Source organism: Cladosporium halotolerans (genome assembly GCF_011745625.1).
Source record: "Cladosporium halotolerans strain TM138-S3 chromosome Unknown Sca32, whole genome shotgun sequence".
Classification (NCBI taxonomy): domain Eukaryota; kingdom Fungi; phylum Ascomycota; class Dothideomycetes; order Cladosporiales; family Cladosporiaceae; genus Cladosporium; species Cladosporium halotolerans.
In genome coordinates this window covers 41,686-65,248 of record NW_027191483.1, presented here as the reverse complement: position 1 = coordinate 65,248, position 23,563 = coordinate 41,686, and the positions used below count along the sequence as shown (strand labels likewise).

General features: G+C 57.6%; 7 protein-coding genes across 7 annotated transcripts; 3 read left to right on the top strand and 4 right to left on the bottom strand.

Moving 5' to 3' along the window:
• Nucleotides 1-140: 140 nt before the first annotated feature.
• Nucleotides 141-2,610, bottom strand: GND2 (6-phosphogluconate dehydrogenase, decarboxylating 2). Its single transcript, XM_069376072.1, has 4 exons — nucleotides 2,288-2,610; nucleotides 1,385-1,976; nucleotides 906-1,334; nucleotides 141-845 (listed from the first exon to the last, which is right to left on the bottom strand). The coding sequence occupies exons 1-4, from the start codon at nucleotides 2,428-2,430 to the stop codon at nucleotides 405-407; spliced, it is 1,605 nt and encodes a 534-aa protein (XP_069226873.1). The 5' UTR covers nucleotides 2,431-2,610; the 3' UTR covers nucleotides 141-404.
• A 1,337-nt stretch (nucleotides 2,611-3,947) lies between these two features.
• On the bottom strand, nucleotides 3,948-4,985 carry WHR41_07466 (uncharacterized protein; the record flags this gene model as incomplete). Its single annotated transcript, XM_069376071.1, has 1 exon — nucleotides 3,948-4,985. One exon carries the CDS (start codon nucleotides 4,983-4,985, stop codon nucleotides 3,948-3,950), a length of 1,038 nt encoding a protein of 345 aa, XP_069226874.1.
• Nucleotides 4,986-5,299: 314 nt separating this feature from the next.
• Nucleotides 5,300-8,238, top strand: WHR41_07465 (uncharacterized protein). Its single transcript, XM_069376070.1, has 4 exons — nucleotides 5,300-6,678; nucleotides 6,738-6,862; nucleotides 6,919-6,943; nucleotides 7,007-8,238. The coding sequence occupies exons 1-4, from the start codon at nucleotides 6,130-6,132 to the stop codon at nucleotides 8,009-8,011; spliced, it is 1,704 nt and encodes a 567-aa protein (XP_069226871.1). The 5' UTR covers nucleotides 5,300-6,129; the 3' UTR covers nucleotides 8,012-8,238.
• A 40-nt stretch (nucleotides 8,239-8,278) lies between these two features.
• Nucleotides 8,279-9,901, bottom strand: WHR41_07464 (uncharacterized protein; the record flags this gene model as incomplete). The annotated part of the gene is made up of 1 exon (XM_069376069.1): nucleotides 8,279-9,901. The coding sequence occupies one exon, from the start codon at nucleotides 9,899-9,901 to the stop codon at nucleotides 8,279-8,281; it is 1,623 nt and encodes a 540-aa protein (XP_069226872.1).
• Nucleotides 9,902-10,283: 382 nt separating this feature from the next.
• On the top strand, nucleotides 10,284-17,855 carry WHR41_07463 (uncharacterized protein; the record flags this gene model as incomplete). Its single annotated transcript, XM_069376068.1, has 1 exon — nucleotides 10,284-17,855. The coding sequence occupies one exon, from the start codon at nucleotides 10,284-10,286 to the stop codon at nucleotides 17,853-17,855; it is 7,572 nt and encodes a 2,523-aa protein (XP_069226877.1).
• Nucleotides 17,856-18,135: 280 nt separating this feature from the next.
• On the top strand, nucleotides 18,136-20,599 carry WHR41_07462 (uncharacterized protein). The gene is made up of 2 exons (XM_069376067.1): nucleotides 18,136-20,179; nucleotides 20,245-20,599. Exons 1-2 carry the CDS (start codon nucleotides 18,243-18,245, stop codon nucleotides 20,357-20,359), a joined length of 2,052 nt encoding a protein of 683 aa, XP_069226878.1. The 5' UTR covers nucleotides 18,136-18,242; the 3' UTR covers nucleotides 20,360-20,599.
• A 668-nt stretch (nucleotides 20,600-21,267) lies between these two features.
• On the bottom strand, nucleotides 21,268-23,274 carry WHR41_07461 (uncharacterized protein; the record flags this gene model as incomplete). The annotated part of the gene is made up of 1 exon (XM_069376066.1): nucleotides 21,268-23,274. One exon carries the CDS (start codon nucleotides 23,272-23,274, stop codon nucleotides 21,268-21,270), a length of 2,007 nt encoding a protein of 668 aa, XP_069226875.1.
• Between the last annotated feature and the right edge of the window lie 289 nt (nucleotides 23,275-23,563).

Below are 23,563 nucleotides of genomic sequence, written 5' to 3'. Positions count from 1 at the left end.
CTTTCATTGAGGCATGTGCTCACTCAGGTGAGGGCCAGAGAAGGGATTACAAGACGGTCTACTCTCACAGGCACGGATTCTAGGTACAAGGGCGTGGCGTGGCAGACATCAGAGGAAAGAAACATCACCGGGCTTCAGCACGAGAGGGGTGATCCTTTTCATCCGTGGTTCTTTTCAATAGAGCCTGTTAAGATTTTGAAATCACTCTATCTGCATCCATCCATCCATCCATCATCAAGCAAAAAGTTATGTGTTGGGTCGTTTCCATCGTTCTACGTCTTTCTCGAAGCCCCCGCCGTCATCACCACCATAGGCAGCGAAAGCAGGACGACAAGTCAATTTTCTTCTTCATCTTCAAAATCAAACCGCCAGACAAGCTCTTCTCGCCTTCGACACCGATCCGCTTAAGCAGAGTAGGTGGAAGCGGAGACGTTGCCGCCGCGGCCGGTCCAGTTGACGTGGATGTCCTTGCCCTCGGGGTACTTCTCGCTGGCGAACTCGGGCTTGATGCGGAAGGTGTGGGCGCCAAAGTAGTCGCGCTGGGCCTGGAGCATGTTGGCGGGCAGGTCCTTGGTGCGGTAGCCGTCGTAGAAGGAGAGGGCGGTGCTGAAGGCGGGCGTGGGGATGCCCCAGAGGGCGCCTTTGGAGACGACGTCGCGCCAGCCGGCCTGGGCGGTGTTGATGGCCTTGTGGAAGAAGTCGTCGAAGAGAAGGTTCTCGAGGTCCGGGTTCTGGCGGTACGCCTTGGTGATCTCCTTGAGGAAGACGGAGCGGATGATGCAGCCGCCGCGCCACATGAGCGCGATCTCGGGCTTCTGGAGCTTCCAGCCGTAGTCCTTCGCGGCCTGTGACGAAGGTGTTAGTAAAGGCCTCGTTCACTGACGATGTTCACAGCAAATACTTACGGCCTGCATGAGCATGAAGCCCTGGGCGTAGGAGATGATCTTGGAGGCGTAAAGGGCCTGCTCAAGGTTGGCGATGAACTCCTTCTTGTCGCCGGTGAAGTTAGGCTTGGGGCCCTGGAGCTTCTCGCTGGCGCGGGTACGCTCAGCCTTGAGGGAAGAAAGGCAGCGGGAGAAGACAGCCTCGCCGATGAGAGTCACGGGCTGACCCATGTCAAGGGCGTTGATGGCGGTCCACTTGCCGGTACCCTTCTGGCCAGCAGAGTCGAGGATCTTCTCGAGGAGGGGAGTGCCGTCCTCGTCGTTGTAGTACATGATGTCGCGGGTGATCTCGATGAGGAAAGAGTCGAGCACGCCCTTGTTCCACTCGGCGAAAACGTCACCGATCTCCTTGTTGCTGAGACCGACACCACGCTTCAGGATGTCGTAGGCCTGCAGAATGTTAGTTTTTGGTCTCGATATGATTCCAATGCTGCACTGACCTCAGAGATGAGCTGCATGTCACCGTACTCAATACCGTTGTGAACCATCTTGACGTAGTGGCCAGCACCCTCGTCACCGACCCACTGGCAGCAGGCCTCGCCGTCAGACTTGGCGGAGATGTCCTGGAGGATGTCCTTGATGTAAGGCCAGGCCTCCTCGTTACCACCGGGCATGATGGAGGGGCCGTAGCGGGCACCCTCCTCACCACCGGAGACACCGGAGCCGACGTAGCGGATGCCCTTGGACTGGAGGTACTTGGTGCGGCGGTTGGTGTCGGGGAAGTGAGAGTTGCCACCGTCGATGACGATGTCACCCTCCTCAAGGCCGTTCTCGAGGAGGAGCTCGATGAAGTCGTCGACGGGCTTGCCGGCCATGACGAGGAGCATCATGCGCCTGGGCTTCTTGAGCTTGGAGATGAACTCCTTGATGCTGTGTGCGCCAACAATGCTCTTGCCCTTGGCCTCGTTCTCGAGGAAGCGGTCGACCTTGGCGACGGTGCGGTTGAAGGCAACGACGGTGTGGCCGTGGTCGGCGGCGTTGAGGATCAGGTTCTGGCCCATGACCGCAAGGCCAATGAGACCGAAGTCTCCACTGTGAAGGAAGCCAGGTCAGCTGCTGCTCTGGCGGGCGTTTGCAATGTTGTGATGCTGCCATCTGGGTATACGTGGGGTTGTGTCATAGGCCATGAGAATTTTGCGGAACGCTCGATTGTCGCCGTTTGAGCGAGCAGACTCCTGATACAGGAGGTGCGTGTGTGTATCTACAGCGCCGCTGCTGTCCACCGCGTATGCATTCGCAGCCATGGCGATGGCGGAGCTCTGGCGGAGGATTTCTCGAGCAGGCGGTGGGATGGCGGGGCAGCTGGGCGACGATGGTGGGGGTTGCGGGATGGAGGAACTCACACAGGCTCGGAAGACATGGTGGCGGAGGTGGTGTCGGTGATGTGTTGCGAGAGTGTGTCGAGACGACGCTGGGCAGTAGTGGTAGGCGAGGTATTTGGGTGGTGGCTGCCGCTGGAAGTTTTGGTTGGGAAGGTCATGAGCATCGGAGGAGGGGCGAGTAATGTGGGACCGGGCTGGCTGGCAGGTCGCGCGTTCGGCGGGATCAGGTAAGCGATTACAGTGCCGGGAGGCCGCGGGCGACAGCAGGCGGAGGTGCAGCAGCTCAGCGATGGACGGTCAGGGCGACGCTCAGCTCAATGCGCGAAGGGAGTCGTGAGTTTGCAGCGGCGCGCGAGTGTTTGCCCTCCCTCTCTGTCTGGTCTGCCCACGCTCTGCTGTTTGCCGCGGCTCTGCGCGCCCTCCGCGCCCTCCCTCGCCCACCAGGACAAAGTCGAGCCAGAGCGCGCTGCTTCCGTTGCCGAGCAGGCCCACCAGCCCTCCCACTTGAGCCACCTCTCACCAGCACTGACACGCATCGATCGTCATGCCGTCGACGGCGAGCGCGAAACCGCAGTACGGCCGCGTTTCGTCGCCCGGAGCTACTATTACTGTAATGCGGTGTAGCACGCTGTCACACCCGTCCGTCTGGCTGCCCACGCTGCCCTGCCCACGCCGCCCTCCCTTATCGGGTCGACAGGCGGCCATTCGCCCTATGCCATTTCGCCGCGTGCTAGCCAAGCACTGTTCGCACTGCATCTCCGCTGCCGGGAGATGAGACGGCGGGCATGACGCTGTTTGGTTTTTCCGCAGGCGTAGCAACCGTTTGCCTTTATCCGCGGGGCTGAGTGGCGGCCCTGCAACGGCGCGAGCCTGCTGTCATCATCCCACCATGTCCGGGCGTCTGCTGTGCTGCTGGCTGTCTGAGGTGCCTCGCTGCTCGCGCAATTCTCGTAGGGCGAAGGCGAGCCACGCCGCCGGCGGAAAGGGCAAGAATGTCCGATGGCCGAGGACTTGTCTTGGCTGGAGTTGGGACGGCGATTTGGACTTCGCCAGCACAATTTGGCTGTTTCGTCGGCGGCTGAAAAGCCAGCCATGCTTCCCTCCACCGGGTCGCAGCCCGACATAAATTGTTGGGATTGATAGAAGCCGACGACACCGGCAAAAGGACGAAGCATATGGGAGTCTGGTGTTTCCTTATTTGCCGAAAGCTCCTCAGTTCTGCTATTGTGCCTCGAACTCTGTTCGTTGTCGGCGGTCTGCAGCAATGCCGTAGCTACAAAATTGTTCCGGTGTACATTTCCGGTATTCCGCTCGACGTGGTCGGAACATCCGCTTGTTTGGAAATGCATGCAAGGGAACGGACGCCCGATGTCAAACGACTCTGTAGCCATGTACCAGGAACCCGATGCATGGGGGTTGCATCAACCTGCCAGTAAACAAACGTCACCCTCCAATCGTCTCTCATCCCGGCTACCGTACTTTTCGTCGAACATGCATACGTGCAAGGTATTGAGCTCACATCAAACACGTGGGATTGCTCCGTGAAGCTTGCAGATTCATTTGCACGCGGCTGCCATGGGGCCGTGTGTGCATCTACATAGGGTACATCTACCTATACATTGTTTCGTAGGTTCATAACTCCGGTCTCATGAGTTCGTAGCTTCGTCTCGGTTCACCACCACTACCTCCGCTCACGATCTCTTGATCGACTTCTACTTCGATCGCTACGGTGTCGGTGAGAGCGATGATGGTGGTGCCTCCTATGCCTGTCATGGTCGTTGCGACGACTTCTCAGTTCCTTTGCTGGGCTGTCGAGACTGAAACCTTCGAGGCCTTCATCTTCATCGTCATCTCGCCGTCTACTGCGTCTCTCCTGCTTTCTTTCGCGCCTTTGCTTCCTCTCATCTTCCCACTTGAGCTCCTGTAGCTCTCGATCGCGCTCTCGTTTCCACTTCTCTCTGTCGCCTTCGCTCTGTTTCAATTGCTTTTGCGCTCGCTGCATCATAGCAAAGGGATCGTTACTGACGATCCTGTTCTGTTCTCTTTCTTTTCGCCGAGGGTCCTCGTTGCCCCAGACATCCTTACCTTGAATATCGGCAAGCATAAGCTCGTTCGCTGTTCTACTTTCATCATGTCGGACGTCAGACGCAGTGTACCAGGGTTTGCTCGCACCTGAGCGATACCCAGCAGCATCGGTAAAGCGCATGCCCTGTTGCTGCTGTTCCTCTTGCTCTTTCTTCCGTCTTTGTTCTCTCTCCTCCTTGCTTTCCTTCGTCCTCCCCTTCCCTCGCTCCTCAGGCGCAGAGAAAAGCTGGATGTGACCCGCACCATCCTGCAGAGGCCTATCATCGCCCTTCCCACTCCTCTCCCGCATCCCTTCACGCATCCTCTCTCCGGCCTCAGCATCCTCCCGCGCGTACCGCACCTCCCTATCCGTATCATCTTCGCCCTTCAACCGTCGCCGCTTGTGTCCACGCGATGCACCTCCCACATCGTCTCCACGCCTGCGATCGAGATGATCCTCGTCCGGCTCCGGTAGTGCGGGCGGCGGCTCCTCGCCTCGCAGCAGCGCCATGCGTCGCGCGGCATCCTGCTCCTGCATGCGCTGCTCGGCGGCCTCCTCGCGCGCCCTTGCGTCGGCCTCATCGCGCCGCACGCGCGAGACATTGTCTTCGTTGTACACGTTCCATGACTTCTTGCCGAGGAGGTGGAGGGGCATGGCTGGAGGCGGAGGCCCCGCGGGGCGAGTGGCAGGTGTGGTGAGGTAGGGTAGGTGCCTGTCGAGTCGGGTTCTTAAAGAAGACGAGACGGCGTGCTTTGGGGATAGCGCATCGGGGATCTGTCGTGTGCGTCCCTGCGCCCGGCGCCTCTGGATGCGTTGATTCGGCGATGCAACCGTGCAATCAGTGCAGGGCTTCGGCTCTCCAGCCAGAAGGCGGCGGCTTCGCGCTGTGCTTGCTGCGCTGCGCTGTGCTGCGTGAGATGGGATTAGCCTTTTACACCTCCGGTGCGCTGGCGACGACGCGCTCGCTCGCCTTCGAGGATAACAACAATGCGCTTGCGCGTTTGCTGCGCTCCTTCAGCGAGTCGTCTGCCGCCGTCACGCCCTCTCACCACCACAGCATAAAGCTACCGCCTCGTCCCGGCACGTAACCTTGTCTTATCCCACGCGCATTGGCTGCTATCACAGCGCATGCCACGTTCCGCCATCCGGCAGTGAGACAACCTAGGCGTCCCTGCTCGCCTCCCCGGAAGTCAAAAGCACCGCACGCCCGCGACTCGGCTGGCGCATTCATACCTCAGCCACGTCGAAGGGCTCACCGCACGCGTCCCACGGCGTGACCTGCGCGCAACAAGCAACGCCGTTTCAAGGCTTCGAGGGACACCGTCGGCCGATATCACAACGGTTTATTATTTCCTGCGCGTGGCCCGGCGGACGCAGAGCCCATTACCGCGCTCCTCTATAGGCCGGCCGATCGATCCAGCGCCGCGGCCCAGGCGAAGCGACTTCTTGGGACTCAGACTCGGGCACAGGACGCACGCGTAGAGGTCGCTGGTTCCGTGTGACGCCGTGCCTTGTTGTTCCTGTGACTCTCTATCTCTCTGACCTTCTCTCGTCATCCTTCAATTCGCTGCCGCCATTGGGTTCCTGACCATTGCGACTGCCGCGCTAGCTTGGACCCGTGGGGTAGGGCCAGCCATCCGGATTATTTGGTACGCCTGAGGCCCGCAGAGCCTATACTGTGCCGCCGAACGATTATAGCCTGGCGGCGATTGTCCTCGGCACGAAGTCGAGCGACAACAAGTCGCGACAAGAGCGCCGAATCGAAGACGAGCTCTCGTCCGGCGCGAGGTAAACAACAATGCCGGTCTACTTCATCCACGGCTTTCGCTGGCCGCGACCCGCGATCCGCATCCACATCATCCTGCACAACCTCGAGGACGCGGCGGCGGAATGGCTCGTCGCGCCGGGCACCACGCGCGAGATGCTCGACAACTTCAACGAGCTGTACCCGGAGAGCATGGAGCACCTGCCGCACCTGCGGTTCGTCGAGCAGTACGACCCCAACGACACGACGGCCGGGTCTGGCAGCCAGCCGTATGCGTACGTCGCCGACGTCGTGGAGGAGGTCAAGCTGGGCGTGGATGTGGATGAGATTCGAGGAAAAGGCGTGCCGAACGATCAGTGGGCTTCGATGATGGAGCTGAGGGACAAGCTGGCACCGGAAGAGAAGGTTGCTTGGTATATTGTTGTCTGTGGGGATGAAGAGCGGTGGGCTCCTACCACTAGCGAACTCGAGGAGCAGGAGGAGGTCGCGAGGGTAGCAACGTATCCGTACCGTGAACCGGAGCGCGAATCGCGGCGGCCGCAGACACAACGATCGGTCACACCTCGATCCGCAGTCTCGAGTGTAAGTTGCGGTGTCAATTGCATTGCAACCATGTAAAACAGTCGCTAACGAGATAGCAGCAGGGGCAGCAATCACAAGCTCCCCAACCGCAACAACCGCAACAACCACAGAACTCATCACCACAACAGGAGGAGCAACCGAGAGGCATCAGAAAGCTGTTCAGCTCGGTTGCAAGACGAAAGAGGTGAGCGACAGCACACAGTGTTGCTCACAAGAAACCGTAAGCTAACTCTCCTGCAGCCGATCACGGGTTCGCGACTCACCAGTAAGCCAACAGGCCTCGCGCAAAGCAACACAAATGCATAGTCCATCTGCCTGACAATCACAGCCGCCGAAGACGAGCACAGAACCACTTCCTCCAAACAACATCAAATTAAAGACCAGCAACTTAGCCCCTGCCGAAAGTGCACCGAATGGCGGTGACCGCAGCGCGCCGAGTGGCGGCAGCGCTCATAGCTGGGAAGCAGACGACGCACATGAAGTTATTACGGGCCCGACGACTTACGAAGACGACCCTCTCGCAGCACCATCTCCTACCGTTCGACACGGACCCGAAGCGGACACAGCCATACGAAACAAGCGCCTGTCGAAATACTCCGTCTATCCAAATCCATACACCAGTACGATCCGCACCGTCGGTCCTGATGTTGCCCGTGCCTTGAGTCCCCAGGGCCGCAACGGCAACGGCAACGGCAACGTCAATGGCAACGCCAATGGCAGCGGTAACAGCACTGGCACTCCCAGTATCGTCACAGACAGCGCAAACCCCTCACGACGACAATCGATCAACTTCTCTCGAAACCCATCCCCCCAAACCCTCTCCCCACCCGGCACCGTCACGCCAGCCATCTACAAACCCTCCACAGGCTCCAGCTCCGGCGTCTCTACGCCCGCAACCTACCACACAGCCAACACGCGCGCGCACCGCGTATCCCCGCTCGAATCATACCCTCCCAGCCTCAACGCCTCCCGCCAATCGCTCGCCCAACCCCCGTCCTCCGCCCGTCAATCATTCTCCCAACCCACACCCTCCTCCAACGTCTCCCGCCAATCCCTCATCCTGCCCCACCACCAACAGCAACAGCAGCAGCACCCGCACCAGCGCTTCACGAACCCGCAGAACATGAGCCACGCGTCGCTCCTGTCGCAGGCTTCGCGCCAGGGTCCGGACACCGGCAAGCGCGCGAGCCAGGCGACCATGAGCGGCATGAGCCCGACGGTGCAGGCGCTGTATGGGCAGCACGAGAGAGATTGGCGGCAGAGGCAGAGTGTCCGACAGGATGAGCTTGTTGCTAAGGGGTTGGATGAGGGGGTTTTCACCGAGTTGAGGTGATGGATTAGTTTGATTGTTTTGGAAAGAAGGGGTTTGGTCTACATGGGTGTTTTGTGGCATTTCGGTATCTTCACGTCTGGCGTATGGTAATGAATGGTGTGCAAGCGAGCGAGGCTCATGGGTTGGAATAGGTGCATTACGGGCATTCGGCCATCTGGGCCAGGAGGCCGGCTTTCCGGTCGTAATCATACTATACAGCTTCTTTAACTTCATGCATCCGCTCACGACTCAATCCTCCCCCTCAACTCCCTCTCGCCTCAAGGCCCCTCACGCCGCCGTAAAATCAAACTCCGCAAACACCCCCTTCAACACCTCACACTCCCTCTCCTCCTCCGCCCGACTCTGCCCACAATCCTTCCAATGCGCCCTCTTCTCCAACCCTAGCAACTTCCCCAGCACGCGCCGCCCAAACTGCAAGTCAAACCTGAACGTCGCGTCCAGCGGCAGCACCATCTCCCTCTCCCCACCCTCCGCACTCCACATCCGCACCTTGAAGTAGTCCCCCTCGGCTTCCGCGGCCGCGACCTCGGAGCGCTCCGTGAGGAACGACGTCGGGTAGGCGGCTTTCTCCGCTTCGACGCGGAAGCCCGCCTCCACGAGGCCCTTGGATACCAGGTCCGAGGGCACGGGCAGCAGCTGCCAGTGCGCGTGCACGCCGCCCGCGCGCGCGATCTCCCACGTCACGGCGCCGAGGCTCCCGTCGCCGCGCGCGCGGAGCATCGCGTGCAGGCTCGCGCGGTACTTTTGCATTTCGGCGCGGACGCGCTCGCGGGTTGCGGAGTCTTCGAGGGCGTCGAGGGTCGGCACGTGCGAGACGGGGATGATCAGCACGTGGCCTGGGAGGGCGCCGCCGAGAGCTGGGAAGGTGTTGGGCAGGGGGAGGGGCCCTTTGGCGGTCGTGAGGTAGGACTCTTCGCCGATGGAGGCGATCATGTGCGACTCGCACTGCGGGTTTGAGAGGCAGAAGTAGCACTCGGCGGGGTCTGGCGGGCCGGCTTTGTGGCGTTTGCCGCGGCCGCGACCGCCGCCGTGGGAGCGCGGGTTGTCGTCTGTGGAGAAGCGCAGGGCGTTGTAGGAGTCTTGTTGGCTGGAGAGGGCTTTGCGTTTGCGGGTTTGGAGGAAGGGGGAGGCAGTTGTGTCGGGTGGGAGGTGCTGGGTTGGTTCGGCGGAGGGCTCGAGGGTGAAGGCGTAGATCCATTTTGATTTGGAGGGGTTGCCGAAGGGGGCCAGGGAGAGGAAGCGGGTGATTGGGCGAGGGGGGTCTGTGGCGTGGAAGAAGGGCTCGCGTTCCCAGAAGGCTGGAGAGGAGGAGAAGTGGTAGCGGGGTTTGAGGGCTGTGCAGAGGTCCGAGAGGGACTCGGAGCTGGCGGGTGCTGGGGATGTGGGAGGGGCTTTTGAGCCGTCGGCTACGCCAGCTGGCCATTCGCTTGTGATTAGGATGTCGGCGTCGTTGTAGCCCTTGGCGGTGTTGGCATCTTTGTCGCTAAAGGATGCGTCGTAGGCATTTGCGGGCTCGTCGCCTGACTGATGCTTGCCTCCAATGGCGACGATGTTGAAGCCTTCTGAAGTCTTGACGCGTCCTTTGCGTCCGAGCGCGATCAGGTTTGTGCAGAGCTCGCCGTCGTTACTTTGGAGCTTTTCGATGACGATACTGGGCAGGGCACGGTGGCCGATAGAGAAGTAGGTCGTGACCGGTACTTCAATCTCGCCCTTGACGAGTTTTGCCAGATCCTCGGCTTCTTGTGGTGAAGTGTTTTCGGGGTCTGCGAAGAGATTGCCGGCAATGACGGCGAATGCGAATTGTTGTCTCGCTTGAAGGGTTGACAGTTTTGTGAAGAATTGGTTCAGTTGACCATTGATATCTCCGGTCACAACAATCTTTTGCGCCATGGTTGTGGTTGTGGATTGAGTTCAGCGCCTCAGCGCGGTTTGGCTGATGTTGACCGTTGTATCCTGTGTGCGAGTGAGATCGTTCGCAGCAGGTTGAGAGGAAGGGTTGTTTGGCAAATAATTGAAGCTCCTGGCTTAGAAGAGAAGCAAGGCAAAATTAGTTGATTAAGTAGACGCAAAGCCGATCACGTGAACAGAAGGTAAGTGAGCTGCGAGCTCAAGCCGATCTGAAGTTCTCACATGCGCGTTCACAAGCCTCAAGTGGCGCTCGGCTGCACCCGCCCCCAGACGAGGCACGGGCTTTGGCTTTGGAACTTTTTGTCTTCGAGATCTTCAAGCCGCGGCTTGCTGAGTTCACATCACGCAGGCGGAGGATGTGAAAATGGCCATTTCAAAGGGAAAGGTGGCTAAGCCATCTGCGGTGGTCAAACCGAAAAAAGACACCAAGCGCACCACCGTCACAACGAAAAATCACCGCTTCCAGCCGTTTTCCCAGCGCATCGCAAATCTTAGAATCGACCCGATCAGACGAAAGAGAAACCAAGTCGACTCCGAGGCCCTGTCGAACGAATCTGACACATATTTTGGAAGATCTCTTACAGAATGGAGGGACCTGAACTTGTCGGAGACCTTTGGCAACTTTGCGAAAGAGGTTGCGCCGCTGTGTGACAACCTGCCTTCGGTTCTGTACAATGAAGAGAAGATCATGGACCTTCTGGTGGAGTACATTGCAAAGGCAGATGGGCTTGCTATGGAGGCTCTCCTCAGCTTGCTTTCTCGCTTTGCGCACGATATGGATACCCGCTTTGAGAAGCACTTCGCGCGAGCCGTGAGCACCGTGGCTAGCGTCGCTTCCAAGCACCCCGATCCTGCAGTTGTCGAATGGAGCTTTACGTGCTTGGCCTGGCTGTTCAAGTATCTGTCGCGACTCTTGACTCCGGATTTGCGTCCCGTATATGACCTCATGTCCGTGTACATGGGGAAGGAACCCCAAAAGCCCTTCATTGTCCGCTTCGCCGCTGAGTCCATGAGCTTTCTGGTTAGGAAGGCGGCAACTGTGTACGACAGAGACCAGGAGCCTCTCGATCGTATCTTGGGCCACATCCTGGAGGATTGCACTGCTTCAGAATCTGCCCGATCAGCGAATCTGCACCGACAGGGTGTGATGACCCTGCTAACGGAAGCTGTCAAGGGCATCCAGCACGGCATCCACACTAGTGGTCTGGCGGTCATCAAGAGTCTGATGAGAAATGTGCGCAAGACGTTCAATGATACGAGCATGGAGATTGTGGCTGGTTCACTCACCAGTATAATTCACTACACCACACCTGAGACTTTCCAGCCTGTTGCAAAGCTCGTGGTGAGCGAACTGGAAGTTACAGAAGAAGATGTGAACGAATCGATGGCCTCTTTTACCGGCCGGACAATTTTCACGATAGTATCTGTCAGGAAAGCTGCAAGGATACAGGAATGGAGCGGGATCGTCAAGATCGTGTCAACCCTTGTGAAAGCAGGAACGAAGCAGCCGCTGCTCAGCCCAACGACAAAGCACAGTGTACTGTCGGCACTCGCAGTTGTCATGCAATCAGCTACAGTCGAAGCTGTCCTTCCTGCACTCGGTCTTCTGGATTTGATCCGGCAGCCTGAATGGATCCCGCATTTCTTGCAGTTCTGCGACCTATTCGCCCGGCTAGGCGACGAGAGATACCAGCAATTTGTGGTACCCCATCTGCAGAAATTCATTGTCGCATCGTGGAAACACGACCCGACAGCGTTATTGCAGCAGTTGCCCCGGTTGGCTGCCTCGGGCTCAGATTCTAAGATGCAGTGCCCAAAGGAGATGCAAAAGTACATGCTGGAGCAACTGGAAGCAATGGATCCTTCGAAATCGGATGTCGATGTCTCAAGTATTGCATCTGCAAATTTGGTCCTGCAGACGATACGACTTGTCAAGCTCGAGACGCAAAATCAAGAGCGCCTAAGAACCATCCTGGCCCGTCTTGTGAAGTCTGGATTGGACGCTTCAGAAACATCGGCAAACGAGTTGCTCACTGACTTCAGCCTGGGAAATGCTCTGTCGGCTGCTGTGAACGTTTCATCACCGGTGGCCGCATTTTGGCCATCTCTTTGCTCTTCAAGCGCTCACGCTTTTGGCCTTGCTCCTTTCTGGTCGAGCATGCGCAAACTTATCAAGAGCAAGGAGGAGCTTGATGTAACTGGACCTCACATGGACGTTTTGCTTGATTCTTTGGTTCGATCTTTGGCACTTCCATCCCATCATCTCAGATCGGAGAGCCTTGACATTCTCGAAGCGATTTACAAACGAAGAGGCCAGGAAACACCTGAAGTCCTGAGCATTGCTATCCTTTTAGAATCGACGCCGCTTAACATTGAGACCAGCCGCAGTGTCTCCATGAACATCCGCCGATTGGCGGCAGCATTCAAGAACATCGAGTCCGACATTACTCTGAAGAAAGCGATCCCAACATTCTGCTTCGGCCTGCTCCATGTCAGGCTTGCGCAAGCGTGGACAGACGCGATCGAAGCGCTGGCGTCGATGTGCAACGACCAAAGCGGCGAGGAGACGATCGTTGCGCTGATTCAGACTTGGCTGAAAGGTCAGAAGGACAAGCGTGATCAAGATGGTCCTCAACCACAGCCTATCAGTCTCGAATCTGAAGCAGCACATGTCGCTTCCGATTTCGAGTGCTCCAACCTCGCGAAAGTGAGCTCCATATCTGACCAGGTGTTCAATGAGCCTTATGGAGGCTATGCTCAACCGGAGCACGCGTTCCGACTCGAACATCAGCGTTTGTCCACCAACACCGAGAGCTCCAGGACACAGGCTTTGAAGGTGTTAGATAGGAGCCCCCATCTCGCGGAGAAGAGATCGCGCCTGCTCGTTCCCATACTTCTGCAGTGGGCGGGCGCAAGCGATGAGGAAGAGCAGTCCTCAGATACCGAAAGATGGGCGCGAAAAGACCAAAAGGCCATGCTTGCAGTGGTTGCGAAATTCAACAACCCTAGAGTACTCTACAAAGCTTCCGAGGTTCACGATGCCCTCCTGAACCTTTGCGCAAACGGTGATGTAGAGATCCAGACCTCGGCGCTGAAGGCTATCCTGGCCTGGAAAGAGCCAGCCCTCAAGCGCAACCAAGAGCGTCTCATGAACTTTTTGGACGATGCACGATTCCGCGAAGAGCTGTCTGTGTTCCTTCAAGGTGAGGGAGACGACGCTTTGAAGCCCGCGGACCAAGCTGCTGTCATGCCTGTACTACTCAGGCTACTGTATGGAAGGGCTGTGGGCGGTGCGAAAGACAACCAAAACGCTCGCCGTAAGGCCATTTTCGTTGCGTTGTCGCAGTATGACACGAAGGTGCTGGCGGATTTTATTGACATTGCAGTCGCAAAGACACGTACGGAAGACGGCGTTGTCAGTGCCGCGAACCTGACGATGCCCCTGCGCCAACAGGTCGGTATGCTCAACATGGTCAACGATATGCTCGAGACCCTGGGATCGAACTTGGAACCTTATGCAATCAAGTTGGCGGATACTGCACTCCTTTGTACAGTCTCTGCCGCTAAGCGACTGGATAACCAGGAGAAGGAGACTGTTGAGGATGCTTCTCTGAATAAAGCTATTCGTCAGACTGGACTCCAGTGTCTCGTTAAGGTGTTCGCGGACACCGAAGATCTCGATCTTTCTAGCCAAGGAAAGGCCATAGTCTCTGAGCTGGTGTCGCCTCGTCTGGATAACTTTGCCTCCGAGAACTTGCAGGGTATCTCTGCAATGCTGCGGTTATTTGCGGCATGGAGCAAGTCTACATCTTACACTGCACATCTATTCGAGGACCGCCGCATCCTCACTGGCCTAGCTGAGTTGCTTGAGCATTCAGGAGCTCAGAACCAAGTCAAGATCTATATCTTGAGAGACATCCTCGATCGTCTGGTTTCGAATGCCGCCATCACTGATTCCTTCCAGCCATACGTTTCAGCATTTGTAGCAAGCATCTCCAGCATCTTGAGCCAACAGCAACCCGCCAGCGATGTCCTCTCAGTATGCGTCAAGAGTACTATCCAGCTCGCTGAGCGCATCACCGATCCGAAGCAGGCTGAAGAGATCATACAAGTCTGCGCAAACCTCTTGCGTCAACCCGGTAACTTCGTACACCCATCTGTCAAGGCTGGTTTGGTGCGCACTATGATGCCTCTGCTTGATACGATGGGCACAGCTGCGCCTCCTAAGACTGTCTACCAGTCTATCTCGGGACTGTTTTCCCGTCTGCGTGACCTCGAGAGCCGTAAGCTTTTCTCTACTGCACTCGTCAAGCTTTGTAAAGGAGATGGAGCACTCGCAGAGAGCGCCGACATTTGCGAGGAGATCAACGCGCTTGATCCGACTCGCCTTAACGAACCGGATCATGATCGCAAGGAGCAGGGCTTTGCCCGCATCTATGAGAACGCCGAGAAGTTCTCGAACGATCAGTGGCTTCCTCTGATGCACAACTGCATGCTGTTCATTCGTGACGAAGATGACACGGTCAATCGTGCCAGCGCAACACGCGCGCTCGAACTGCTCATCGTGGCGTCGGGCAAGAGTGGTAACCTTGACTTGATCAAGAGCGATCTCTTCCCGGCTATCCAGCGCGGCATGAAAGAGCCCTCAGAGCTCGTTCGTGCGGAATACCTGCGCCTGCTCGGACGTGTAGTGGAACACTGCACGGAATGGACTGAGGTCACCGATATGGCAGCTCTTGGGGTTGACGGAGATGAGGAAGCCTCTTTCTTCACCAATGTTCTGCACATTCAGCAACATCGCCGTCTACGTGCTCTGCGCCGACTCACCGAGGAACCGAAGCTCAAGTCTCACAACGTGAGCCGTATCTTCCTCCCCCTGCTGGAACAGTTCATCTTCGACCAAGCTGAAGGCGATGCTGGCCGAACGCTATCTGACCAGACCGTGGTCACAATTGGCTCATTGGCGAAGAACCTGAAATGGTCCGACTACCGGTCCGTCATGAAGCGCTACTTCGGAGAACTGAAGAAGAACCCTGACCAAGAGAAGGTGGTCTTGAGGCTGATCAGTGCGTTGGTCGACGGATTGACTGCGCGCATGAACAACCAGCAAGAGACCGCAATGAACACGGACGAGCAAGAAGCCTCACGCACGAACAGGCAGCGAGTGATCATGGAAGAGTTCCTTCCACCGCTGTCTGAGTATTTGCACCGCAAAGACGAGTCAACGGTGGATAGGCGTGTCACTGTTGCCGTTTCCATCGTCAAGCTTCTGCTTCTGCTACCTGAGAACGAGTTCGTCGGCAGACTCGCACCTACGCTCACCGACATCTCTCACATCTTGAAGAGTCGCGACCTCGAAGCCCGAGAACAGACACGCCGCACCTTCTCTACTATCTTGCGACTCGTGGGACCGACCTATCTCAACTTCATGCTCAAGGAGCTGCGTAGCGCCCTGCAGCGTGGTTACCAGCTGCACGTCTTGTCTTTCACGGTACACTACCTGCTGGTCACCAACGCTGATCAGTTCCAACCGGGCGACCTTGACTCTTGCTTGCCTGACATGATGGCTGTTGTCATGGACGACATTTTCGGCGTGACTGGCCAAGAGAAAGAAGCTGAAGAGTACACCACCAGCATGAAAGAAATCAAGAGCAGCAAGAGCTACGACACCACAGAGATCCTCGCCCGATCCGCTTCGATCACCCACCTTGGCCAGCTGATGCTGCCGATCCGAGCCATGTTGTCCGAGAGACTAGACAATAAGATGGTCAAGAAGATCGATGACCTGCTCGTGCGAGTCAGGAAAGGTGTCGATCAGAACCCGGCGGCTGACTCGAGAGACATGCTCATCTTCTGCCACGAAATGGTCCGACAGGTCTACGCGCAAGAAGCCAAACCTGCCGCTCAGGCTGCTGAGGAAGACTACAGGGTTAGCAGGTACCTGATCGCCTCGGAGCAGAAGGCCAACCGCAAGGGAGCCACAACCTCGTACCTTTTCAAGCTGTCGAGCTTTGCACTCAATTTGGTGCGCAAAGTTGTTCGCCGTCACGAAGACCTTCAGACGCCTGCCAATATGGCTGGCTACCTTCCCATCGTAGGTGACGCGATTGTTGGCGGGCAAGAAGAGGTCAAGATTGCTGCCGCCAAGCTCGTCACGACAATTATCCGAGTGCCTCTCCCGGCCATCGAGGCAAACGCTCCTGTGTATCTCAAGGAAGCTGTGGGCATGATCAAGGCGTCTCCTAGTACCACTACCGACGCCGCCAAGGCTGGCCTGGACCTCGTCACCGCGATCCTGCGCGAGAAGAGATCCGTCAAGGTCAAAGAGCATGACATTGCAATTCTGCTCAAGACTCTCAAGCAGGATCTGGATGAACCTGACAGGCAGGGCATCCTCTTCCGTTTCTTGCGTGCCGTCGTTGGCCGCAAGATCGTCATCACGGAAGTCTACGAGGTCATGGACGAAGTCGCCCGCATGATGATCACCAACCCTGACGCGTCTGTGAGACAGAGTGCTCGCAGCGCGTACTTGCAGTTTGTGCTGGACTACCCCCAGGGCAAGGATCGCTGGACCAAGCAAACTGGATTTTTGATCAAGAACTTGGATTACGAGCATGTTGCTGGCCGCCACAGCGTGATGGAAGTTTTGCACGGTTTGCTCGGTAAAGTTGGAGAGGAGACCTTGCAGCCTTTGCTCTTGACTTTCTTTGTCGGTCTCGTGCCTAGACTCGGCTCTGACACAGACAAATCTTGCAGGGACATGGCTGGTGTGCTCATCGGCAGAGTCTTCGAGAGCGCAGATGAGGACAGGGAGAAGACGCTGAGAGAGACCATCAAGAAGTGGATGGGCGCTGACAAGAAGATCGCAATCCGAAAGGCGGCTCTGCAGTGCTGGGCCATCTTCGTCCGGTCTAGCAAGCCAACTGACAAGTTTGCAGACGGTCTTTTGGACGAGCTTGACACTATCTTGGCAACTGAGATTGACGTCGAGTCTGTTGGCGAGCGCTTGCATCTGGTCGCTGCTCTCGGCCTTCTCACTGCCATCTGCGAAATGCATCCCGAAAGGGCTTTCGCTAAGAAGCGATCCACTCTTTGGGCGAGCGTTCAGCAGCGCTCGACTGTACCTGCTTTCGACGCTCAAGAGGTTGCTGCCAAACTCCAGGGTATGCTCTTTAACGATGCCGCGAGCACCTCTTCCAAGACAGAGTCTGGTCTGGCTAGTCTTCCTCTTCGCGCTTCGGGTGGACTGGAACTTGGTGTGAAGGAGCTTAAGTCCGCATGCGCCGTCAACCTGCGCGTTCTACGCACCAGCTCGGCCGATGCAACCGAGGCCGTGAACTACACGGTACGCAACCTCGTCTTCCTCGGCCGCGCCTTCTCCGCGAACGGAATGCAGTGGAAAGAGCGGTCTACGGAGGAAGATGCGGAGGAAGACGACGTCGAAGAAGAGGACAAGAAGGATGGCCAAGACACCACTGCTATCGGCTACCTGCTCTCACGCCTCTCTGCCATCGTGCGCCGCGAAAACACTCCGGTCTTCACGCGTACAGCAGCACTTCAGTCTCAAACCGCGCTGCTCAACCACCTCTCCGCGCCGCTCCCCAACATCGCCACCCTCATCCGCCCGCTGTACAACCTGACCGACCCGTCCATCGTGCAGCCGCCCGGCGAAGCCTACGTCGCTCTCTCCAACCTTGCCCGCGAGACGCTCGACCTCATCCAGAAGAAGCTCGGCTCGGAGGCTTTCGTCGCGGAGATGGGCAAGGCGAAGAAGGCATCGATGGAGAAGCGCGACGAGCGCAGGCGCAAGAGGCGCATCGAGGCGGTCAGCGAGCCGGAGAAGTGGGCGAAGGAGAAGAAGAAAAAGTTTGACGCGAAGAAGGCGAGGATGAAGGAGAAGGGTGCTGAGGAGAGAGGGAAGAGGAGGGGGTGGTAATCGATTGACAGCATTATTGAAATGGCGTTTATGGTTGGGTTTGGGAGCAAGCGTTGTGGACTGCTGCCTAGATTTGGGCGCGCAGGAGGATGCATATGTGATATCATTACTTTGAGCGTGCGACTGTATGAAAAGCACTTATGGTTTGAACAAATGCGCTCGTGTTGAGGATGGCGTGTCGTCTCTGTTGATTGGCGGCCAGCGATGCTGTTGCCTTCTACTTTCAGTGAGGGTCGACTTTATTGAGTCACGGGACTGCGCGACATAGACCCGTGTGAACGGTCTAGCCACGCGTGTGATATGGGATAAATAATAGCTTTTCCTGCCGCCTGCCTCGTCCTGCCCCAACCTGATTTGCAATCATCTCGTCGTAGGCCAGAAGGCGACATGGTCCAAGCTTCCACTTCGACGCGCTCACGCGGTGAGCGCGTCTGCCCCGCGAACTTCCAAAACTCTCCAAACACCGCCACCGTCAGCAACGCAACCACCAGCACCACCGCCAATCCTCCTCCCGGTCTTCATATCTCTTTGTCATACTCAGACTACGGATCGGAGCTTCCAGACGCCACCATCATGGACGCACACGGCGCCCTCACGCACGGCGCGCTGCGTCGCATCTCGGAGAATGAGGAAGTCATCGAGCCCATCGTGCAGTGCGTGCAGATCAAGCCTATGGCGCCGGGCGCGAACGGCCAGGAGCGCTACAGAGTCGTGTGGAATGACACGCTCAACTTCATTCAGAGCATGATCACGCAGCAGGCCAACTGGATCGTCACCGAGGGCAAGCTGAAGAAGGGCAGCGTCTGCAAGCTGAAGCAGTTTCAGGCGAACATGGTCAAAGAGAGGCTCATCCTGGTCGTGATTGACTTGGAAGTGCTGGAGGAGTATGGCGAGCCGGACAAGCTTGGTCAGCCCGTGGCTCTTGACGGACCGAAGCAGGAGGGCCAGGCGGACGAGACGAAACCGCAGGGCCAGCCGGAGAACATTGGTGGGAACAACTTCTACGGACAGCAGCAGCAGCAACCTCAAAGGCCACAGCAGCAACAACAACCGCAGCGCAGTCTGCCCTCGAGAGCAAACGGCGGCGGAAGCCACGCGAACATTTTCCCCATCGAAGCGCTATCGCCCTACGCACACAAGTGGACAATCAAGGCAAGATGCTCGCACAAGGGAGAGGTCAAGACGTGGCACAACAAGAACGGTGAAGGCAAGCTTTTCAGCGTCAACTTCTTGGACGAGTCGGGCGAGATCAGAGCAACGGGGTTCAACGACGCAGTTGACCAGTGGTACGATACGCTGGTGGAAGGCAACACCTACTATGTCTCCGCGCCCTGTCGAGTCCAGCTTGCGAAGAAGCAGTTCTCGAACGTCAACAACGACTACGAGCTCACATTCGAGAAGGACACCCAGATCGAGAAAGCTGAAGATGACTCTGGCGTGCCGCAAGTCCGTTATAACTTCACGACGCTTGCGGACCTGCAGTCCATTGAAAAGGACACCACGATCGACTGCATCGGTGTTCTTTCGGAGGTCGGCGAGGTCAGCGAGATTGTCTCCAAGACCACCAGCAAACCATACAACAAGCGCGAGCTCACTTTAATCGACAACACTGGCTTCAATGTTCGCTTGACGATTTGGGGCAACAGCGCGCAGAACTTCGACGCGCAGCCTCAGAGCGTGATTGCATTCAAGGGCGTCAAGGTCTCTGACTTCGGCGGCCGTTCACTCTCGCTGCTGTCTTCGGGCAGCATGACTGTGGATCCTGACATCGACGAGGCGCACAAGCTCAAGGGCTGGTACGATGCTGGTGGCAGCACCGAGAATTTCCAGTCTCACGCCAACACCATGGGTGCCGTCTCCGCCACGTCTGGAGGCAAGCGCGATGAGTACAAGTCTGTCGCCCAAGTGTCGGAAGAGAACCTGGGCATGGGCGAGAGCACCGACTGGTTCAACATCAAAGCCACCATCCTGTACGTCAAGAAGGACAACGTGGCGTACCCGGCCTGCCAGACCGACAGCTGCAACAAGAAGGTCGTCGAAATCAACCCCGGCGAGTGGCGCTGCGAGAAGTGCGACAAGACGTGGGACAAGCCGGACTACCGCTACATCATGTCCGTCAACGTCGGCGACCACACCGGCCAGTTGTGGCTGTCGTGCTTCAACGAAGTCGGCCTGGCGATCATGGGCGTGCCGGCCAATGACCTCATGGCGATGCGTGAGGAGGGCGAGTCGAGGCAGGAGGAGATTCTTTTCAGCGAGGCGAACTGCAAGACCTTCGTCTTCAGGTGCAAGGCCAAGATGGATACGTTCCAGGATCAGCAGAGGTATGTTCAATTCTTCCGCCAATCTGCGCGGTCTATTAAAGGAGATTTATTGACGAATGAAACAGAGTCCGCTATCAGGTTCAATACGCCAACCCGCTCAATTTCGCCGCCGAAGCGAACAAGTTGGCGGGCATCATCAAGCTTTACAACCAGGACTCCGATAGCCTGTTTGTGAGATGAGCAAATGTGATGACAACGAAACGAATAGAATGATTAGGATCCAGATGACAGGCTCATGGAGGGTGTAGAAACTGGAACTCGCATACAGCGATGGGTCTGTGGCTTCGCTGAGTGTCATCGCTTCGCAGCGACATTTGTGTAAATTACGTAGCACGATCAAAGAAATGTTCGTCAATTGAAAGATTACAGGCGGGCGCCCTTGGTTTATTCTTGATTTTACTTGTGCGCCTGCTGTGCAATACAAATCCTTTCCTCCATTTTTTCAAGCGGTCACAGATTTGATATCTGCCGGTAGGCGACCGCCGCCTGAGCCTGAGTGGTTGATCTCCTGGAAATATAACGTTGGGAGTTGGGCAACAGCCCCTTGAGATTCGTGCTGGAAGCCCAAGGCCTCTTTCTTGATCGGTCACTTATTCCGATCTCAACGTATGGTGGTGACCTCGCCTGCATAGCGCAATGCAGATTTTCGTCGAGGACATCGTCATCATCAGTCTGTTCGCCGCGACTCCTCGAAGCGCACCAATACCAGGTCGCCAAGCAAGCCCTTTCGTTCATCTCTTCGCTGCTCGCATGTAGTGATGTTGCACAGCGTCCAACCACAATATCTCAACCGCGCAGCTGAAGAGGAGTAGGGCAGAGGATATTCCGGAAGGATCGCCCGGATAAAATAGCTCTCGGGTTTCCCAGCATCGGTTCACAGCCGGCACGGAGGGCCGAAGTCCGGACGCGCCGCCAGCGCCACGCGAGAAGCGGCGAAGAACATCGTCGAACACCGCCTCGCGCGCCTACCGCCTCCCAGCGCCTCCCTTGGCATGCAACAGAAGGGAGCGAGAAGGCCCAAAAATCGCGCCACCCACGCGCTCCTCCGGCTCGCGCCCTGAGCCGACAGGAAAACGGACCTCCCATCATCAGCCCCTCAGCGGCTGCGCCGGCTGCGTCGCAAGCAGCGCCTGCCGCCTGTCCTCCGCCTCGCGCATGAGCTCCGCGCACAGCCGGATACTGGGCGCAAGGTGCGCCATGCGCTCGACTTCCGCGACGACCTCGGCGACGATGACGTTCATCTGGTGCGCCGGCGGCAGCAGGGCGGCCAGCGAGCCGCTCAGCGTCGCGCCCATGATCAGCAGCGCCTGCGACACGATGCTCAGCGCCCCCTGCCACAGGTACGGGATGTGCCCGTCGTGGTGCGCCGTGATGTACTCCAGCTGCCGGATGCAGGCCTCCAGGCACTTGCGGCAAGCGTCTTGCACACCGGGCTCTTGCGCGCAGGACTCGTCGGCGAGGACCGCGAGGATGTAGGGGCGGTAGATGATTGTGCGGCAGGCGAAGTAGCGCAGGCGGAGGACCGTTTGGACTTGGTTGCGGGCGGGGAGGCGCTCGCGAGGGAATTTGACGGGCGCGGGCAGGCTTTCGTACCATTGGGTTAGTTGGTAGTCGAGCTCGGTGGTGACGGGATCGAGGGAGGAGGTGAGGCCGTTCGCGCCGCGGGTACTGCGCTCGGTTGTGTAGATGAGGTGGGAGACGCGGTTTAGGAGGCGGCGGAGGGCGATTTCGGCGAGGAAGTACCACAGCTCGTCTGAACCGGGGGGCTCTTCTGGGGTGACGTTTGAAGCGTCGTAGGGGAATGGCCGGGGAAGTCGCATGCTTTCTTCGAATTGTACGATGCCGGAGTGCGGTAGGTCCATCTCGGCCAAGAGGTCAGATTCGATCATTAGCGTGTTCCAGTAGAGGCGCTCGCTGAGCTCGCGAAGCTGAGGTGGAATCGATTGTTGAGAAGACAGTAGGAGCTGGATCTTCATGCTGGTGTTGTGAAGAAGATTCCACGCTTCCAGGGGTCGTACCAGATAGAGCAGATATGCTGCTGCCAATATGTGACACTGCGTGCTAAGAATATCATTTCGAGTCAGCAGACTCGGGAGGAGATTCCAGGCCGCTGCAAAGTATGGCAGACCAGGCGGTAGCTGGTCTCCCGGGACGCGGGAAATGCTCAAACCAGAATGCGCTGCTTGGCCTAGAGCGAGTACCAACAGAACCATGCAGCTGTCGGGAAGGGACCGGCAGCCCGAAGCCATAGCGCTGTGGTAGTGAACGTGCCATGTAGCAGGATCCACGCAAGCATACCAGACGTTGACTCTTTGGAAGAAAGCTTGCGCGTACGCATGAGCCGCAGAGAAGTCCAAGGAGTACCTCCCCATCTCCAAGGGAGGACGAGCCATTTCCAGCTGTAGGAGCGTTTGTGGATCGCATGGCAGCGACACCAGCTCTCGAATGATCGGCCATTGCAAGAGGTTTAAGGCTGGTGTTGTGTGTGTTTTGGGCATTGTAGAGATGTTGGCCTGCCAGGAACCCAGACCGTTGACCTGCGGTATCGCGGCCGGCGCGCTTGTGGTGCTCATGCGTTTTCCTGTCATTTCCTCTGATGCCGGGTTACTAGTTGCCGGAGATATGGGGCCACTCGGCGCATTCAAGCTCATTGAAGAGCCGTGCATACCGGACTGCATACCCGCCTTCAGAAGACCCTCGATGTGAGCCAGTCGCTCTAGAATCATCTTGTCCCCAGCATCCAGCTTGACGCCTGGCTCACGGTAGACACATTCGGCTTGCAGCTCTGTACAAAGTCTGCATTTCGGACGAGCACCGTCACATCTGGACTTTCGACTTCGACAGACCTCGCAGGCGATCGTGGCTCTGCGACGAGGGTAGTCCAGCGGGTCGGCTGGGAATCTGGCGACTTTGCCGTCAGCAGCATCAGCTGACTTCAACTCGCTCGCTACAATGTCTTCCATCGTGTCGGCACGGTTGAGAGGCCTGTCGTAGGAGGAACGCGACCTCTTCACGCCGGGTCGCACGGCGTTGACAGCAGATGCGGAGTCTGACAGCCCGTTGCGAGAGTCCTCGTCAGCGGACATGGGATCCATAATCGAGTCCAAGTGGGGGCTGTAGCAATAACGAGGTAAGTCTCGAACGACTAGAGCCTCGCCGGAAGGACTATTGCGTTCTCTTAAGGCAGGATGCGGCGCCCACCACGGCTTTGGCCCTTAGATCAGTCCATGCGCCTGGCCGCCACGGAAGATGGTAGATTTGGGAGAGGTGTGCCACCGGGGCCCCGAGGCCAGCAGTCGATATTAACTGGCAGCCTTCAGGCTCACAGGGTCTGGTTGGCCATTGGAGGAACGAGGTCGGCAGGGGGGGTCTTCTGCCGCCATC

Bases quoted from the DNA above. Each gene is read 5' to 3' on its own strand.
- GND2 (XM_069376072.1), bottom strand. From the start codon at position 2,430: ATGCTCATGACCTTCCCAACCAAAACTTCCAGCGGCAGCCACCACCCA. The intron at 1,977-2,287 runs GTGAGTTCCTCC...CTTCCTTCACAG, and splicing joins ACCATGTCTTCCGAGCCTGT to TGGAGACTTCGGTCTCATTG. The intron at 846-905 runs GTAAGTATTTGC...CCTTCGTCACAG, and splicing joins GCTTCATGCTCATGCAGGCC to GCCGCGAAGGACTACGGCTG.
- WHR41_07465 (XM_069376070.1), top strand. From the start codon at position 6,130: ATGCCGGTCTACTTCATCCACGGCTTTCGCTGGCCGCGACCCGCGATC. The intron at 6,679-6,737 runs GTAAGTTGCGGT...ACGAGATAGCAG, and splicing joins CTCGATCCGCAGTCTCGAGT to CAGGGGCAGCAATCACAAGC. The intron at 6,863-6,918 runs GTGAGCGACAGC...ACTCTCCTGCAG, and splicing joins TCGGTTGCAAGACGAAAGAG to CCGATCACGGGTTCGCGACT.
- WHR41_07462 (XM_069376067.1), top strand. From the start codon at position 18,243: ATGGTCCAAGCTTCCACTTCGACGCGCTCACGCGGTGAGCGCGTCTGC. The intron at 20,180-20,244 runs GTATGTTCAATT...CGAATGAAACAG, and splicing joins ACGTTCCAGGATCAGCAGAG to AGTCCGCTATCAGGTTCAAT.